General features: G+C 29.6%; 2 protein-coding genes across 4 annotated transcripts in view; one reads left to right on the forward strand and one right to left on the reverse strand.

Annotated features, from left to right (window-relative positions):
• The window catches only part of LOC100572049 (dynein regulatory complex subunit 3-like), an 18,038-nt gene extending 1,340 nt beyond the window's left edge, over window positions 1-16,698 (forward strand). For all 3 annotated transcript variants that reach the window (XM_029486277.1, XM_029486280.1, XM_029486282.1), the window contains 9 exons: window positions 1,357-1,520; window positions 5,137-5,265; window positions 5,390-5,568; window positions 6,740-6,961; window positions 8,106-8,246; window positions 10,177-10,357; window positions 14,829-14,981; window positions 15,648-15,796; window positions 16,284-16,698. In XM_029486277.1, the coding sequence (XP_029342137.1) occupies window positions 1,357-1,520; window positions 5,137-5,265; window positions 5,390-5,568; window positions 6,740-6,961; window positions 8,106-8,246; window positions 10,177-10,357; window positions 14,829-14,981; window positions 15,648-15,796; window positions 16,284-16,374 (1,409 nt within the window). In that variant the 3' untranslated portion in view covers window positions 16,375-16,698. The remainder of the gene's footprint in view (window positions 1-1,356; window positions 1,521-5,136; window positions 5,266-5,389; window positions 5,569-6,739; window positions 6,962-8,105; window positions 8,247-10,176; window positions 10,358-14,828; window positions 14,982-15,647; window positions 15,797-16,283) is intronic.
• A 987-nt stretch (window positions 16,699-17,685) lies between these two features.
• LOC100168955 (uncharacterized protein C05D11.1) overlaps window positions 17,686-20,958 on the reverse strand; it is a 9,582-nt gene continuing 6,309 nt past the window's right edge. The window contains exons 16-18 of the mRNA XM_001944753.5: window positions 19,230-19,390; window positions 19,014-19,166; window positions 17,686-17,968 (exon numbers count right to left, since the gene is read on the reverse strand). Of these exons, the coding sequence (XP_001944788.2) occupies window positions 17,905-17,968; window positions 19,014-19,166; window positions 19,230-19,390 (378 nt within the window). The 3' untranslated portion in view covers window positions 17,686-17,904. The remainder of the gene's footprint in view (window positions 17,969-19,013; window positions 19,167-19,229; window positions 19,391-20,958) is intronic.

A 20,958-nucleotide genomic window follows, 5' to 3' on the forward strand; every position in this document is an offset into this window, starting at 1 on the left:
CTTTGTATATTTATAACTCATAAACTACTCGCCCCAAATTTGTTTTGTCATATATCAAAATATTAAGAAAAATATTCTGCTTTGGAAAATAAAATTAAAACCCTATGTTGTCATTCAAAAAAGTAAAAAACTTAAAAAATTATAAGGATAAAAAATATTTAAAAATATAATTTTTTAAGAAAAACATTGTTTTATAAGCGACTAGAAACGACGTAAAAGAATATTTTCAAAAAAATTTATACTTTTTGAAATAATGAGTGTTCTATGATAAAAGAATCACCCAGTATTTAAATTTAATGAACAATACTTTTAAAAAAGTATTATTAAATCGTATTTCTGAAAAATTTGTCAGGAAAAAATAATAAAATATATCATACAGTTGCTATAAAAACTAAAGAGGTACCTCAGTCCTCAGTCCTCGCATGACTACCTATATTAATTAGTATGCGCCATGCAAACCCGCATTCGCGGGTAGTCGCTACTCGCTAGTAACGACCTACCGACATGTCATATGGATATAGTCGTATGAACGTAGGAAAAGTGTATAACTACTGTACTTGCATAGGTACGTTCCACACTTCTACTATAGGTATGGCCGTATGGGATAGTTATTAAATTGGCCGTCTGATAAAACTATTGTTATATTCTGATTTTACCAGTTTGTAAAATAAATCGATATCTTTTTTATACAACTTAAACTAATAATTATAACTAATATATAAGACGTTAAAAACTACATACGTTGAACGTATATTGTATATTATATCATATTACATATATTTTATATATGTAATAATATATTATTATTCATATTATAATTTATATTGTAGGAACCACCGCGCAGGTACCGTTAGAAATTTGAAAGAATCGTAATATTTAAACTTGGTTTTTCTTACAAATTATGAATGTTTAACAATTTCATAGTATATCTATTTAATCGCTGTATCTACTATAAATGAAAGATGTATTACAATAATTAATAAATTCTAACAAGGGGGATCTACTTAGAAATCTACTTAGAAGCTCTATACTAATAAGTAATAACTATTAATACTTATTAGTTATGAGTTTTTATTACTTATTTAGAGTTACCTATTTAATTTATAAATACCTGTATTTAATATTTATGAATATTGTCGTAACTCATAGGTATGGGCGTATAATAATATATAGGGGTATGGCACCTATATGAATAATTCAATAATATGACATGTGTAAAATATATTACATAATTGTATAACATTTTAATATTGACCTTCTGTAATTATAGTGAAAAATGCTTTAAGCTAGGTATACTATAGCTGATGTAATAATTATATAAATATATAATAATAATAATTTATTGTATATCTACAGATATACTGCACATAGCCAATTTGTGTTTGATATCGTCCACCAATCTTACGTCGTTAAAATTACCGGTCAACCGTATTGATAAAATTTGCAATCTCGATGCCTATACAAACCTTGTCGAGTTGGATCTTTCTCATAACCATATTAAGCAGATTGAAAATCTACAGGTAATTTAACTCTCATCAATTTGTATTTTGTAGGTAGGTATATAGCCTGTACGGTTTTACCTACGTACGATATAAGTAACGAATATAAAATATTATCACTGCACTTAACTAATATATTATATAGACACGTATACCATATACATACGTATATTTGTATATGAATACCGTTTTATGTTATAAAATCGAAATTCAACTGTGTAATACTGTAATTTATTATTACTAGGAACCGGATTTATATGCACAAAAAGTCTTCAAAATATGCTTCTAAAAATGCTGTAATATGCTACAAAATATGCACTTAAAATTGAATCGAAAACATTTTATTTAAAATTATGTAAAAAATAAGTATTAATTAATTAAGTAATAAAAAAGGTATAAAAAGGTTTTAAACTCGTAAATAGTATATTGTGTGGCAAGGGCGGGAAATGGCCTTCCCGCGCGAGCCACACATACTATTTTTTTGTCACGCCCCTGCGTTCATGGAAAAGGTTATGCAGGGATCTATGCAACAATTATAGACTATTCTACAAAATATGTTTAAATGTTAATGCGGCATGCAAGGAGGTTATACTATAAATGTAAGATGTAACCAAAAGTTTATGTTTTGGAAGGACCGTGGTAGGTATACATTTTAGTTTCTGGTTGTGCAGGGGATACGCGCCGCGGCGGCCGGCACTTTTGGGGATTTCTTCTTTTCCGCCCGGCACTTTTGGGGATTTCCTCTTTTCCGCCCGCTGGACGAAGAAAGGTTGCTTTCGAACGAAGCGACCGTGGTCGAAAACCAAACTTTCGGTGCAGGCGTGACAAAAAAAATTATGTCTACATAATAATATAATGATATGACGATCGTGTAACCAGATGTACTCGCGCGGATACCATATAATAGTAATAATATTAGTGACCGAATATATGTATTGGAATAAGCCTTTTGAAATCTGATGAGAATTGTCTCGGATTTAAATCATTATTATTAAAATAAAACTAATTGTATTTTGCATATTTTTATTTTTATAGTTAATATTTTTATTTATAAAACATACATTTGTTATTCGTTGTATTTTCACGTTCCAGATACATAATATCAATAATATTACGACCAGTGTTAGTGTTAAAAATAAGATGTCATTCTCATATGCGAGATATATATATTATTTTTATATTTATATAGATAAAAATGTATTATATTCGTTGTTTATATAATAGAGTTCAAGTGTTCGACGGATCAGGGCTAATATTTTATAGATTGAAGATAATGAATGTTAAATGGCGAAGAACTTAGTGAAGACAATGAAATAATTTTTTTTTATTAAATATAAAACAAACTTGTAGAAACAAGCACATTAAGAAGATGCATTTGTTGTCTCCGTCTTACACACGTACGACATAACACATTTTCGTTCACTAGTTTAAATAGTGTGCTATTGGTTTTGATATTAGAGTGATTTGACCTATTATCGATTTTTTTTATAATAAAATTATCTGTGCTTTACCGTTGGCTTTTATTTGATTTTTTAATTTTCAAGCAAGATATGAGCATTTTTAATTTACAATATTTCACATACCCATATCTTGCTTGAAAATTTCAAAAAATCGGCTAAAGTTAAGCACAGATAATGTAATTACCTAAAAGTTTTATAATAGGTCAATTCACTTTAGTATCAAAACTAACAGCATACTATTGATACTAGTGAACTGCAACTTGCTATGTAGTGCGTGTGTAAGAGGGAGTCAACAACTGTATGGGTAGTCCTCTTAAGTAATTCCTCTTAAGTAATTTTGATGTACCTAATAATAAAAACATAACATTAAAAATAACTTTTGAGGAAGTCACCTATTGGTAACACCTGATAATATTTAGTTGGATTTGCGATCACTAGTAATGAGATAATGATATTGTAATATTCTCGTCGTTGGGGCTGGTCAGAGTGATAATCTGATTACCGTTGACTACGAGTATATTATGATTTTTCAGGAAGCAAGACCACTTGTATATATGATGAAGATGTTGACAGGGTAGGTAGTTTATAAATAAATGTAGACAGATGAAAAGATACTTTGTAGTTTATTTAAATGTTCTTCAGTAATTTTGTCTAAGTCCAAATGACAAGTTACTACACAGAGTGACGTGAAGGTGCTTGTTGTGCTCTGGAGTAGACACGTCTGAATACAGGCTGTTTCAAGCTCCCTTTTATATTCGGGTCCCTGCTCCCCCTGCCTATCGATACGCTATCTTGTCTCTACCGGATGTGGTCAATGTGACCATCGACTCAACCTACGCACTTGCTGACTTGCAATATTCCTATCTAATCTGAGTATTCGCTATAATGTGCTGACAGCTAATTTATTATCTGTGTTGTTGTGCAGAAAGTCATCTCTTCTGCGAATTGCTAATTATTTATCAGTTAACACTTAACACATCCTGGTCTATATAGTTGCGTACATATACATATATATACGTACATCTACTCGTGGCTTTTGGCAATCCCCATATCCTGACAACTGATACGTGATTTGTGTTTTAATATGGCTCGTGATTAATCACTCGATTATTTTGACTACTTGATTACTAACCCCTTTAACCCTTTTATTGTAATTGCATATTTGCAATTTGACTATTGCCAAATTGTTTAAGGAGGTCGTTTACCTAATCGCTTATTCCGAATTTAACTATTCATATATAATGATATTTTATGTGCTGTGAGTAAACGGATATTATCCGTTACAATATAATTATATAATTATATAACTTAAACATAAAATACATAAGTTATTTAAAAGTAAATATTTTTTTTTTTGTAAATTTATTATGAAATAAAATATGTAAAATGGTTAATTTGAAATATATTATACAATAACAATAGACGAAGTTAACTATTGAAAATAAAACATAGCTCATGAGTCATGACTCTGTAGTAGGTAATGTAGATACCTTAAATATTATAATAATTTGAATATTTGTGGTAGGGATATTAGGTATTGTATTACATTATATAATATAATATTATAAATTGGCAAAACTTTTGTTTTTTAAGTTAATACCAGGTGATCTAATCTATTATTAATAAAATATAAAATGGTTTAGAAATAGAGTAAAAAATTGTACAACTACTTACTATTATCAATATTATTGTGTATCAATGTATCATAATAATATTATAATTCATAGATAATAATAATATTCATTATGACACTAAGAAGGTTATATAAAATACTATTCTGTGAGTATAAATGTAATTAGCTGACTATATACAAAATAAATATACGTAGGAACGACGACGTTCCTAATACCTAGGTAGGTTGTATTGGTAAAAATTTAAATATTATTAAAATTTAAAATAGTTAATATATTTTATATTTAACAAAGACATATTTAAAATGAAAAATACAATATTTTGACAGTATATTAAATAAAATATAAAATCCAAATTACAATTCAAAAATGTATAATAAAAAACAAAATACTACCAATTGGAAAATATATTTTTTCAAATAAATATATTTAAAATGCATATATACTTACATAATACCCATTTTTCCCAACATTGTGTATTATAACAGATTTCTGTATCAGATTTTGTTGACAAATTAACAACGACGATTACCTTTTATTTTGAAGGGATTAGTTAAATTGCGGCGTTTGACTTTAAACCACAATCCATTGACAAACGTACAAAATTTGGATACTCAACGTAATTGTTTGGAAATGCTAGACATAGGATATTGCAAAATAGCTGATTATAAATTTGTGAGTTCATAAGTAATACCTAATAAGTATACCAGTGAGATTTCTATATTTTTTTTTATCCACAATAAACCATAAGTAGATACTAACAATAATAATGTTATTGATTTATTTAATTAATTTTCAGACTTTGTACTTAAGAAAGTTTACGAACCTCATATCGCTAATAGTAGAAGGTAACCCATGGCAAACTGAACCCATTTACTCCGAACGGACATTCATACTGTCAATTGTACAATCATTACTGGTGTACAATAATAAAACTATTACGGTTGAAGAAAGAAAAGAAGCTCTCGACACCCACAGGTAGATACCTTAATTATTATTTATTGTAGTGTATAGATACCGCAATGATGTGAACAATATAGGAGGACATCGATGGGGGGGTTAGCCTCTCTCCCCAAATATAATTATTTGTACATCCATGGGGGGGTTAGCCTCTCTCCCCAAATATAATTATTTGTACATCCATGGACCATGTAAATTGTAATCGTGGTGCTAGCCATTTTAATTTTTAAATATAGTCCTAGGCATATCAGTGATATATTTACGTGGAGGGGATTCCACTCCACAGCACCTTTTTAAAATTATTTAAAATTGTTATAAGAGAAATATTCAATAAGTTAATGTGTTGACTACTTGACTGTGGTTGTCTGTTAAGACGTTCCGTAAAATAACAATTTGTTCAATACAACTTATACTAAGCGTCAAGCGAGTGACCTGTAAGGGGCTTACAGTGAATAGGGTACACTAGAGAGCCAACATATTGACTATAGGGTACACTATAGGTTTCAAAACTTTTTTGTCAAATCGAGAATATCAATGAAAGTGGTACCTACACTATGCCACTATGCCACTGACAGCCACACAATGTTTAATACCTAAATACCTAATTGATATTGATATCGAAATTGAAAAATTCTTTTTAATGTAAAGTCATTGTTATTATATGAATTTATGGTTTTAAATTGTTATTGTGTTATTATGATACAATGGAGCCAGTAAAAATAAAAAATATTTATTCACCCGCTATTTAATATTTTAGAATTTTTGCATCAAATAATTTAAAAAAATATGCTTTTATTTTTATAAATATGTTTAGTTTGAATTGCTATTAATTCAGAATCTCGCTATTTCTTCATTAAAGTACTTACATGTACAAATACAATTGCATTTAATAAATAATATTTGAGTATATTAATATGGATTTACTAATATACTATTTAGCATGTTGCCTGTTGGCTGTTGGTACAACCTATTCAAACAATTTAAAAGACCTGAATAATTAAAACTTGTAAGCTGTAAATATGCACTGAGAACTAGCCCACCAAAAGTACAACCAAATGACCAAATTGTGAACAGATAATCGGCAAACACCTGCAGAACGATTCATAATTCAATAAACATGACGTGTTTCTGTCAAGTATGCCTGTTATAAATATTTAAAAAAAAATGTACCTATGCTTTTTATTTTCAGTCAACTGATTGCCATGCTTGAAAAAAATGACAATAAATGGAAACGGATGTCCGTAGACGAGCAATTGCGACTAGAACGGATGGCGGGCAGGAAGGACGCGTTTTTAGATGGAATCCCTGAGGGCGAAGACGTCGATTTCAACGTCAACGTATTTCGCAACACGACCGTGGAACAAGTTCTGATAGAAAACAGCCGTTACGGGATCCACAACGTTTACAGAGGGTAAGTCCGTATTATTGTTTCCGAATTTAGGTGCACCAGTGGTGGTTTTGAGCAAAGGTGGGCAAGTTAATGAAAATAATTAACTCAAGTTTTAAGTTAAGTTAAGAGGACACAAGATCGATAAGTTAAAAGTTAACAGTTAACAAATTACAAATTTAACTCGATAAGTTAAAAGTTAATATAGAAAAAATATTAACTTAACTCCGTTTAAAAATGTTTAATCTATTTTTTTGTAATTGGTACATAAATCACATAAAGAGTGAATGTGTCTGTTTAGTTTCTAATTTATAAATTATAAAAAACAATTTTATTGAACCTTATCATAATGTACACTGTACCTATACCCTTTTACTTTTACTTTACTATTATTTACTAATTTAAACTATACTCATCTCAAATTAATAATTTAACAAAGATATATTTTTAGGTATATCATATAGCAATTGAATAATATAAGTTATATAACATTAAAACTTAACAATTGTCAATTTATAATTTAAAATGATTCATTTTTTTAAAAAATTTATAATTGCAACTCGCATAATATATAACTTACAACTCAATAAAATATATGAATATATACAAAATTATGTTAAGTATCAAGGAAAATAACAGAAATGTTTGTGTTTTTGTATTGGACTATTTTTATTTTATACTGACATAATAATATTTATGTATAAACGAAAAATTTCAAAATGTTCTTAACTTGATGAATTTTTTGTAAACTAACTAGTTAAGTTAAAAAGTTAAAAAAAAATTAACTTTTTAACTTAACTTTAACTTTTTAACTAGTTGATGCCCACCTTTGGTTTTGAGGGGGCGATTACCTACCCTCTATTGGGACTTGCTACATTATTTTTAGTACCAACTACCAATGTATTCTCAGTATAATACGTAAATATTATATAAAAGTGTTAAAATATAACAACAATTAAGTGAACGTACGGTTGGTCTTTAAAAGAGGACAACATTTATTTTTTCCATATTATTTTGTCATGTACCGTATACAATGACTTTAGATTTGCCACATCCCTGACAAAAACCCAACAATTCTTACATATTATTTGTTGTTGTGAGGCGATTTAACGTTTTTTTTTGGTTTGTTCTTGTTTCGTTTGCCCTCCCTTGGCCATCCATCGTTTAGATACGCGGACAGCTTTAGGCGACTGATAACCGAAATAACGGAAGCTGCGGAGACTAGTCGCGGGATCCGTGCCCGACTGGTTGACGAGTTCCACTGCGATTTGCGGCAGTTGATCGATGGCGGCGTGGACGAAAGCAGAAAGTCAGCAAATAAGTGAACCAAAATAAAAAAATTTTAATTAAGTATTTTAAAACCAGAATAAAATATAACGTGCATTGCAACTTATTAGTTAGGTAAGAGGGTGTCACACCAATCACACCGCTGTCACACACTCTTATATACGTATACCGTCTCGCCGAGTTGCGATTAAAATTGTTTTCAGGTCCGACGAATGACAATATACTGACGATTTTTAACTCAAAATAAATATGTTACCGTCAGTCATCACGTGTGCGAGTGTCTTTTTACTCTATAATATAATTACATTAAGAGGATGTCACACCCGCATGTGTTGTCTCCGCCTTACAAATGTACAACATACCAAAAACTGTTTTGCGCGGGACAACTTTTCTCACACCATATTTGTTGTAGAATTACCAAATTTTAATAACACGTAAAGAAGAACTTTATCTGTGTAACAACGTGCTCTTTTTTTAATAGCACTATCCAATCATTTTTTATAAGCAAATGACAAAAATAAAAAACCAAATGTTTAGAAGCAAATAACTTATATTGTATTTATGTTATCTAAAATATGAGCACGCTGTTGCATAGATAAATTTCCACCTTGTATGTTCAGACATTTTAGAGCCACTACTACAAACACAGAAAGATAAAAGTTGTCCCGCACAAAACAGATTGTGCTTAGTTGTACATTTGTAAGACTGAGGCAACACATGCGGGTGTGACATCCTCTTAAGGTAATTATATTATAGAGTAAAAAGACACTCGCATACGTGATGACTGACGGTAACATATTTATGTTGGGTTAAAAATCGTCGGTATATTGTCATTCGTCGGACCTGAAAACAATTTTAATCGCAACTCGGCGAGCCGGTATACGTATATAAGAGTGATTTTGTTTAATTACAATCTGTTTGCTTTGAAAAAATTTAGGTATATTTTGCACAATATGATATATTACTAAGGCGTGAAAAACCAAGATTACCTATATTACATTTTTATTTTATTTTATTCGTTTAGTAAATAAGCAATTTCTTAACTACTATAATAAATGATACTATTAAATTTAATGTTAAAAAATCTGTGTTAGTACTTTGGATTATTTACGATGTTTTTACAATTTAAAAATGGTCATATAGTTAAGTAGGTATCGCAGAGAAATTAATATTGGTATCGTAGAAAACCCAACGTACAGATCAATATTACAATAAACAAAATATTTAAAATATGTTTAACTTGAAGTTTAATAATAGATCAATTCATTATATTATTAGGCAAAGCTAACAACATTCCACGATTGACTATCTTTAATAATTAATACATTCTCTTAAGTAAAAATAATTTGAACAGTATGAACAGTGAACACTGGATAGACAAAATAGATATTATGAACTATAATGTCTTTTAATCGTCTAACTTTCCAATCATTATTCTTGCATCATTTCTAGAACCACGCATCCCATAAATTTGTCATCTATTTCACCATCCGACCCCCCCCCCCTTCCTTAAATGTGACCCCGATAGTATATGTACTTAGGTACATATGGGTATATAAATATACGCAATGAGAACATTTATAAAAATTGAGATGATTCAAAATATCGTGGTAAAAATATAAATTTGATAATAAATAATAATATAATTTTTTCATATAATATTTAGACAAATTTGAAAAAAATCTTAAAACTTAAATTTATGAACACTGAATTTACAAACTGAATCGGGTGTTATGGTGCTAATATTATTAAGGTGAACCGAACAAGGAATTATTATACTTCGACCATTCCTGAAATCTGTCAAATCTCGCGTGCGAAGTCTCTGCGTATTATGTGTTACGTACTCGTGTCCGCTTTTATTCAATGTATTATTTTTAAAGGGCCATTGCATTTTGCAATCATACCAGTGCACAAACATTTGTCAGACTTTACATCGTAATCTCGTTTCGCAGGTGCGTTTCGGAGTTTGCGGAGTACAAGAAACGTGTGAAATGCGATTTGTCGGCAGGCACCGGTGACGGTGTAAGTCCATCGACTAACGCTGACTCCGCGTGCGGACGATTCGGTGAGAAGACGCGATTAACGTGGCTAACGCTGATGGGCCATGAGGACCAATTGTCTAGGAAAATAACGGTTGATATTTATAATAAATAGTACTATAGTCTAAATGAGTATTATAATTTATAATATATAAGTGTAGCAGTGGATTAATCAATTTTCAGCATACCAGAAGAAGGAAAATTTCCGCCCCTTAATTACATTTTTTTTTTGAACCAACAGAATGTACAAAGAGATATTATATTAGATATAATAGACATTCTGTATTATTAATTGAATAATTATTTATTACTTATAAATATAAAAAAAAAATGTATCTAGGAGGAAAATCAATACACGACTAAAACGGTTTACATTATTAAAAAAGTTTCTTTAGGCTTGGTCTATATTATGATGTCTTAAACTCGATTTACGATACTTATCGGTGCACATGATTATACGAAGGCAAAATAATTCAACTGAATACTGATTATCGCTCCGTATATATCTCAAATATGCGTTGATCCATTTGAGACACAAAAACGACTTCTCCACCAAACAGTATTAATATACCTATATATTAATTAATATTTAACGGTTAACCACCATATAGGAATATGTTCCTAAAGACTTAGAGCAATGCTCACATTCGGAAGTAGTATTCTTATACAATTTGGTTTCAAAAAAATATAAACAAACTTTGAAACTTTTATCAGATATTTTATCTTATATTGTATTTTGAAATGTTTTTATTCTTACAAAAATGTTCTTTCACTATTCAAAAACGAAAAACTGTAAATGTACATTAACATTTTACTGAATGTTTATGTTTTCATTTTCTATGCCCTATAACATTTTGAAAATATTTTGACTCTTTTTGAGCTGTTTACGGACATAGTCAGTTTACAATTTCTTTAGTTTTTTTGTCTATAAATATTAATAACATTTTATTTGTCGTGTAAAAAAACGTGACAATTTAATTTATAAGGCTTCTTATATATTGTTACAATAGCAGTTATAAATATTAAAAATACGTGCATAATTTTTTTTTATACTCATTCATAGTTCGAATTTTGACAAAATTTAATCAATATTTTGTAGTTAAAAATTTATAAAATGTTCAACTTTTATATCTAAGGATTGAAAATGTAAAACAAGGTTCCACGTAAATAGGTTATATATAAATTACTTTATTCACAATAATATTATCAAATATACTTAGTAATATCATAGGCTGGCTGGCTGGCTCATTTTTGCTCGGTAGTCATAGACCTTATACTAATAGACGGTACGTGGTAGTAGTTCCGGTGTCCAAGCGTGACGGCGCTGATCAAGGTAGTACACCGTACACCGCACATGCGCATTAGATGCATACAATACTCTGTATATTACTGTATATAATATATATATATCACTGTAGCGTAGACCGCACCACCCACCCGCATCCCGCCTGGATGTTCCGTCTAGTAGTATAAGGTCTATGTCGGTAGTATCGTTTTTCTTATACAATGATATTATATCATTGAATTCAAATTGTACACCATCCATTTAAGTGACCCACTATACAGCAGAGCGACACCCACTAGCCCACCTTTTTATATTTAAGTACCCATCCACTGTATATAGCTACTCAATATTAATAATAATCAATAGGGATAAATTATAATGGTTTGATACTCGATAGTCGATACAATAGAACTGATACGGAGATACCGTAAAAAACCAAAAGATGTAGGTACCTAGCAGCTCAATATCACAAAATAATCAAAATATTTGTTATAATATTGGCGATTGAAATTGATAAGATGTAACGGGGACGCTGTGTATCATTTATATGTTATTTTACATGTTCCCCGTTACAGATCCACCCCCCGCCCAAGCCCGGATTAAGGCGGGGCAGGGGGGCCATGGCCCCCGGGCCTCGAAAGTTAGAATTTATTTAAGGGCCTCTAATTTGTCCATTACTTTTTTCGTTATAGGCTATGTAACACTAAATAAATCACCTAAAGAAAAATCGATGATTATTTAGCAAGGTAAAAAGCTTGTAAATTATAATTTATAAATAAAGTGATACATTAATACATTATTCATTATTTATTGCCATGTGCCTATATACCTAATATGATTTAAATGAGGCCCTTGTACAAAAAAAAAAAAATATTAAATAATATACATGGTGGTTCCAGGGTGAAGTGACCGGCCAACGTCATATGAAAGTATACCAAAAATGATGACGAAATACCCTTTTAAGATTGAATCTAACTTTTTATTTTTTTAGTTATGAGCAATTAACTTATTTTTATCAAAACCATGCATATCACGCATTTGTATATGTATCATCAAAACTTTTCAACATTTTGACGTAATTTTATTTTTATTTTAAAGCTATTTAATTGCCTTATCAACTGACATACGCAATTAAACCAGAAATGTGCTAATTATTTTTATTAAATTTAAAAAAAAAAGAAAAACGTTGGCAAAAATTAGTATTTCTAAAAGGAAATTGTACATTATTCCAAATAATTTATTATTAACGATGAGTTTTTGTTTTTTGTATTATAACAACTAAAATTTACCGAATAGTATAAAATTAAACGAATGACAACCAATTAACCGACTAAATCCTAGGAAAACTAAGATTGTGACGATTAACAGGAATATATTATGAAAACCAAACTTTCAAGGTATTCTAAGTATATTAATGTATTATTTAGTATAATTCAGCAGAATAATACAAAAAACAAAAAACCAATACCAAGTAATAAATTATTTGGAATAATACACGATTTCCTTTAAAAAATGCTAATTTTTGCCAACTTTTTTCTACTTTTTTAATTAAATAAACATAATTAAGTGCATTTCTAGTTCAATTGCGTATTTTGGAGTATTGATAGGACAATTAAATAGCTTTAAAATAAAAAGAAATACATAAAAATGTTAAAAACTTTTGAAAATACATAAACAAATGCGTGATATGTATGAATTTGATAAAAAAAGTTTGCCCATAACTTAAAAAATAAAAAAGTAATACCCAATCTTTAAAGGCTATTTCTTTATCATTTTTGGTATACTTTTATATGACGTTGGCTGATCACTTCACCCCGGAACACATTATATAAATTAATTTTTTTTTTTTCGTACAGGGGCCTCATTTAAAACTTTGGCCCCTGCGCCTCAAAATGTCTTAATCCGGGCTTGCCCCCGCCGTTCCCATGGGCGTAACTAGGATTGAATAGCTACAGGGGCTAGAGTCCTACAAAACCAAAGTGTAAAATAACAACCTACACCCCCCCCCTCCCCCCTATAAGATTCACTGAAATTTAGTTGTTACAAAAAGTCCGCTAAAACCAAAATTTAATACAAACCATAATTTTTTTGAGTCATCTTCGTTCTTAGCACTACTTGATTTTTTTAATTAGAATGTACTGAACATTTTGATAATTGTATACAATAAAATCTAACGTATTTACGTATAGGTACCGTATGTACGTGCTCAAAAATAAAACAAAGGACTGTGACAGTCTGTAATAGTACCACCTACTTTGCAGTCTGCGCACAGACGCACAGTAAATTGAGAACTGAAAATTGGAAAATAAAATGATTATATTATAATAGTATTCAACCACTGTTGTACGAATGTGCGATACAACTAATATAGGTGACTATATAATATTATAAGAATAGGTATACCAATCCGGGACACGGGCACCTATTTAAAGGTAATAAAATAATATATTAATAATTAATATTATATATAATAGGGGCGTTATCAGAGGCGGCTCCAGGGGGGGGGGGCTAGGGGCCGCGGCCCCCCCAACGCCGGTATTTATAAAAATATATATTGTTAAAATAAATGCATATTAAATTATTATAATATTGTCATATGGACTATATGGGTCATAGAGGTATGACGGTGTATACGATGTACCTGCTGGGTAAATGGAATAAAAATAGACGACTTGAATTTGTGTTGTAAAAATGTTTGTTTTCTTTTTGTTATAAGATTTTGTGAAATTATAACTTGCCCCCCCCCCTAACCAAGGCTCTGGAGCCGCCCCTGGGCGTTATATAGGTAAGTAAGCTTGAAGCTAATATGAAATAAGCAGATAAGCTATACACCTTAAACACATAAAAAGATTTCTCCCCGAAAACTATGAACAATTACGATAAAATGCGTACTTGGTACATATCTACACTGTATACAATGTTAATTATATTATATCATATTATTGTATAATATAGGTAATAATTTATTATTAATTTATTATCTTACACATTAATTTTTTTTCGTAACGATTTGGGTTCTAACTACGAGCCTAAGGAGGGACTAAAAAGTAAAACCTCATAGGGGGGCTAAGCTCCCCCCCCTAGTTAGTAGTAGTTACGCCGATGCGCCGGCCTGATAATTTATAAGCTTTCAATCGCCAATTATTTATTTTAATTAATATTTTGAATTTTTGAACGTTTTTATGTTTATTTTTTAATTAATAAATTGTTAATTGATTAAATTGAACATAACTATTATTATTATTAGCCCTTCTTTAATTATTAAAACCGATTTATTTAGAAAATGATTGGAGAATTGCGGGACGTACTTGAAAAGCAAATAGTCGAATTCAAACAGTTGGTCAACAACCGATTTTGTATGTTGCAGAGACAACAGAACATATTCCTACAGTTCATTTTAGAGTATGCAGTGTCTTCGGTACAAAGCGATGACGTACGTGTTATTATATTTTTTTTTTATTGACGGAAAGAATAAAACTCCATTTACAGAACAATTAAAATTTATAGTACCATGTTTTAACAGCCAAAAATTATAGATATGTATAATGTGCTGTAAACAAGTGATGGTGAGATCGGAAATTAGCTCAATATTGTATATATTTTACAATCTGTGCATAATACACGTATATAGACTTTAATATGTACAGCGGTGGTACACTGGCACGTGTGTACCGACTATTGGACAGTTAGTTTAGGGTCAGTGTGTGTCCCCAATCTTGTGTTTAAAAAATATATGTACCAGGTACCTACAATAAGTCAATAAACATGAGAACATAGACGATATTACATAATTACGTATGTACTATGTAACTATGTTTATATATATTATATCGTGTTGTTATTAACAATATAATATTATATACCTATATATATTATTGATTACCCTAAGCAATAATAATATAACACTATACCAGCCGTTATGAAAATCTATATCTACTTTTATGTATGCTATTCAATGGCTCATCCCCTCCCTATAACAATTCTTAAATACAACGCTGTACTTATCCATTACACGTAATACTATATTATTCGAAATTCAAAATTTCTCTGCACCTTGCCACGCATTTCTGGTCATATTTTTTTTTTAAAACTATTTCAGATAAACAATAGAATTAGCAGAGTGTCACAATTCACAAATGATATTTCACAATGTATGGAATCGCAAGCCTCGCAGGTAGAACGCGCTGAATTATACATAACAAAAAGTGCTTCCAAATGGTTAGACGACGTGTTTGACAAATTGAACAGGTAAAAATGCCAAAACTAAAATGATTGACAGATAATTTTATGACACAAAATATTGTATAATAACTGATAAAACTTAAGCTATTGAGAAAAAGTGTTCGATTCATGAATACATGTGGTTGTGTAATTGTGTAGCACAATATTGTAAGATTTTATTAGATGCGGTTGATTAATAAAATTAATAATAATTATACAAACAGCTGATATTAAATAGGTAACTCGTTAAACTACAAACACTACAAACCTAGGTATATATTTTATTATTTTTTTAATTCGTTAAAATTATGTTTTTAATCCATATAAAAAATATAATTAATACATAAAGACTAAAGTTTAACGAGTTCCTAAGAATCTTATTAAAAAATTAACCTAATTTTTAACCAAGTTAACCATATGCATATATTTCAATAAATGCCTATTGTTAAGGTTGAATTATTAATTGTATTGAACATATAATAATTTCTAGTTAAAATTTAAAATAATTTTACAGTGAAGAATTCCAAAGAAATCGTCGGAAGATATCAGAAATCGCATCATTTATCCGTTCTCAAAACGAAACATTGAAACGAACACAGTCTTAGCAGTTATAACAATCTTATGATGCTTGGAGTTAGTTTATTATTAGGTACATATATTATGTATTTATTATAGTATATTGTTATATTAAATATAATAACTAATTGGACCTAATTGGTTATTAGGCAACAGAAATATATATTTTCAATGCCATTATAGATATAAACATCATAAAAAATAAATGTATATTTTATATGTACCTAATGTCTAAAAATATTCAATTTTAAACGTCAGAAAATGTTTACATAATAAGTTCATAAATTAAAGTGTTATAGACAAAAGCTAAAGTATATTAAATAATATATGCTATACTCTGTCCAGCGACAGTAGATTGTGATTTTTTGTTTCTCCACATAACACCCTGCCATTGAACATCACACTATGGAAAGATGTCACGTGGGGATGTGCAGAAGAATCGATTTTTAATGGCCCACGGCATGTTCTCTCGTTGAACAGTGTATAGTCAAATATAACTATTTTACTTATGTATTGAAAAGGTTATAATATAAAATGTCTATCCTAATATGCAACTTTGCTGTACTATTAAACAAAAAAAAAAAAAAACAAAAAATATGCAAATGGAAAAACTACAATTAAAAAACAACTGCCCTTTAATACCTACATTATATATTGTATTCAGAGATAGTACTACTTATTTGTAAAAAAAATAATTGAGTTGCATTAGATTATTAAATTTAATTTTGGTAGCTGGCTAAGTGTTGGTTATTTGAAATGGAAAACGTTTTTAAAGAAACCAACCTACCTATAGTAGAAACCAATCTTAAGTTTGTAAAAAATTGTATTATTACTTAGCGTGATATCTTATTAGGTATAGGTAGTTTCAATAGAGCAAGTTACAATAACAGCCAAGCCTATAAACTTTGTAATTGTAAAACTAATGTGGTCCGTTAAAAAATGCAGTTGCAAAAAAGAAGGGGTTCAGTGGCACCAAACTATAATTAAATTAGGGTGTGCAAAAATTATTTTTCATTACTTACACCTTTTGCACCATACATGGCTACATACCTTTTATATTAATGCTGACAATATACGTACTTATTTTATAGTATCGAGAGAGTACCCGCTGTTGGGTAACCACAGACCCCCAATCACCGAAAAAAAAATTATGGCCGCCCCTCTTGGGTTATAGATTCGGCTCCACTGAAGGGGTTCTTTGTAAGTCCAGATGCCATAAGTAATAGGTACCTATTCTTTAATTATTATTTCACATTAATTAATATATTATGAAATTGTTTATAATAAATAACATTAAATATTAATGTAGTATTTTAGACTCAGATTAGGTAATAACAAAATTTTTTGACACTATGACAGGATTTTATTAACATTCAAATAATTGAATGGTTATAATATGATATAATTCAAAATATTATTTAACTCATAAAAATATAATGGCGTAAATAAAGAAATGATGGCTTATGAGTCAGTTAAAAATAAAACGGCTATTCGGAAAAAAAATAAAATATGAAATTGAAATTGAAATAATATAAACAGTATTAAAGTAATTAGAAGATCTAAGCAGCATCATTGAGAATACTGTCGTCCAATGATTTGTATATGGTCATATCAATATCCATTCTGAAATGAAATAAAAATATAGATTTATTAAATTGTAAGGTTTAAGCTTCCAAAGTATAATAATAAAAAATGTCATTGTTCCTGTAAATAGGATTAAATGGAAATTAATTTTTTTCAATGCATAATATAGCACTTTTGATTAATAAATTGAATAAAAGAATAATTTAATTTAAAACCATTCAAAATCATTTAAAATATTAAAATTACATTCTTAACACGGTGAGTGCCGCAGTCGACGGGTAGTCGACAATTTGTGAAGGTATCTTTATGCCCTTATAATTTACTCGGTTATCAGAGCAATTCTTTCGTTTTTTATACGTGGATATTCAGTGAAACGTCTATTTTTAACAGTGTATTCGAATTTTACTTTCGTTTATTATTAGCAAAGTAATGGTTATTTTTGCCAAGAAATAATCGATGGCAACATCGACGCCACAACGATTGTTTATGTTTATAGCTATAGTTATTATATCTAGACATTATTCTCATAATATACAGTTGTATAGTTATAAATGGTATTATTTTACTAATAATATATAGAGAAAAATAATACGAGGAACTTACATTATATTATTTAGTTTTAATTTGTACATATATTATTCATTGCTATAGATAAAAGAAATTTGTAAATTTTATTGTTGGATATTAATCGTTAAAATACTAAATAATAACAATGAGTGGGTATGTAGCGAAAAAATAACCAAAATCCACTGGAGGACAACGTCAACACACAGACAGCCGACATCATAATTGCGGAACTGATTTCGCGTGGATACTCAGACGCCGGGCGCCAAATCCACGTGGCACTCAACGTGTTAAATAGATTTAACTTAAATGAACTTAACACTAACACAAGTAACAATCAGAAAACTCGACAATTATTATAATATAATTACACTAAAATTAGGAATGAAATTATTATATATAAAGTAACCAAAAAGAAAAAATGTATATCAATAAATGATTCATTAAATTGTAAGAACACAATTAATATATTATACTTGAATGTACAAAAAGTTATAATTGAGAATGCAATTGAACTTACTTTTTGAATTCATTAGCTACATCATCTAATTTAGATGGTGGGCAGACCATTGCTGTTCTTATACATTTTGGATCAAACAATGACATCACATACTTTTTCCCAATTTGTGGCAGTTCCTTGAGTGTTACTTCGGATATCTTCTTAATAAGATTTCTAAGTAATTGTAAACATTATTAATAAATATAACTTAACAATATCATTACAAATATTTATTACCGATTATAATCAGGCGACAAATTTCTAAAATGAAACAATACAGATTGTGTTACTAAGTCACCTATTGACTTTTCTCTTTCAGCAATTTCAAAGATTACAGAACATTTTGCAGATTCAAATAGTGTTGTGTCCCAAACTGCACCATCAATTAAATGAGTCTCCTATAATGGAAAAATAACTTATTTATGCAATAAAATAAATGAAAACTTTAACTTTAATGATAACAATGGTAATACATCAATACAATTTGTTGTTTAAAATATTGTCTTTGACTATTCCTTATGATATTTAAGGGGCAATATTTAGACAATGTACAAATTCGTTACTGCTGCCCACGGAATTTGTGTTAGTTGTCAATGAAAATTAGTGTGATTGTATACGGGGTAGCGGGCCATATATACAAGCGGCGTAATTTTATAATATTTTGGTATTAAGCCGACTAAAAATGAAGAGCGGGATTGTTTGCTCAAAACACGCTTTACAGGAAAAACTATGGTCTGATTTGATTAATTTTTTTTCGTTAAAAAGAGGATCATTTTCTACAGTTTTTTGATTTTTAATCTTGTAGCTTAAAACAAACATAATAAAAAAAACAAAAGCTTCTCTGAAAATTGGTTATATTCAAAATTGTATTATATGGTTTAGAAATAGAATTTTGAAAATCCAAGTACAATTTGCACTGTAAGAATAGTATCTTTAAAAAAAAAAAAATTATCGAAATGGAATTATTTTACAAGGTGTAAGAGTTTTCCTATAAGGCATGTTTTTGAGCAAAAAACAGGTCATGTGCTGGCCGCCCTTTAAGAAAACAAACTATTCCTGACCAATGAACAGATACCATGTAGATATCCAGCGCGACGGTAGTGGCGCGAAGCTAAGTAAAAAGAAATAGGGGAGTAGCCACTAACGTATAATAACAGGACACAGAGTTTTAACATTGAAAAATCGTCCTAATTTATGTCAATTCTTTGCCAAGCTCTACAGGGCAAACAGCTGAACATATAAAGTAGTATGAAGTATCAATCGATCAGAAATATTGTGCAGGTGAGAATAGAGGAATTCGCTAGCAGATTGGTTAGATAGTTTGTAAGTTATAAGCAAAAATGTTCAAGTACTTTTAAGACCGATTTTGCGTACGGAACAGTGGGGATGGATAAGCGGTGGGTCGGGGAACAAAAATATCGTAAATATCCCCCGTCCCGCCGCTTATCCATTCAAACTACTCTCATCGCGGCGGCAGCGACGATGTACTACGACAACGCACAGACAATATTATTACCCTATGGTGACAACTGACAACTGACAATTGCAAAAACAAACCATTTTGTGACTTGCACTCGATTGTACGCGACGTGTTTATACTTTTATTATTATATAATATTATATTAATTATGGAAAAAAAAAATTAGCAGGAGGCCAGCAGTTATTAAAGATTATTATTATTATTATTATTATTATTATTATAGAATACCAGATAATAACACATCAACATTAAAAATAGTTGATATCACATCAAAAACACTTCGTTATAACTCTGTGTAAAAAGAAGCTAAGCTAAAAAAAAAAAAATTAGTAATGATTAAATCTTTAAAAGACGTGATATAATATGGAAATTAAGTAAAATGCCATTTTATAATATTACAAATACATATGATGACAAATAAGATCAATTGTAATGTTAAATACTTAGTTAACATGTTATGTTTAACTATTTGGCAGGACGTAGAAG

This window comes from Acyrthosiphon pisum, chromosome X, assembly GCF_005508785.2.
Source record: "Acyrthosiphon pisum isolate AL4f chromosome X, pea_aphid_22Mar2018_4r6ur, whole genome shotgun sequence".
Classification (NCBI taxonomy): domain Eukaryota; kingdom Metazoa; phylum Arthropoda; class Insecta; order Hemiptera; family Aphididae; genus Acyrthosiphon; species Acyrthosiphon pisum.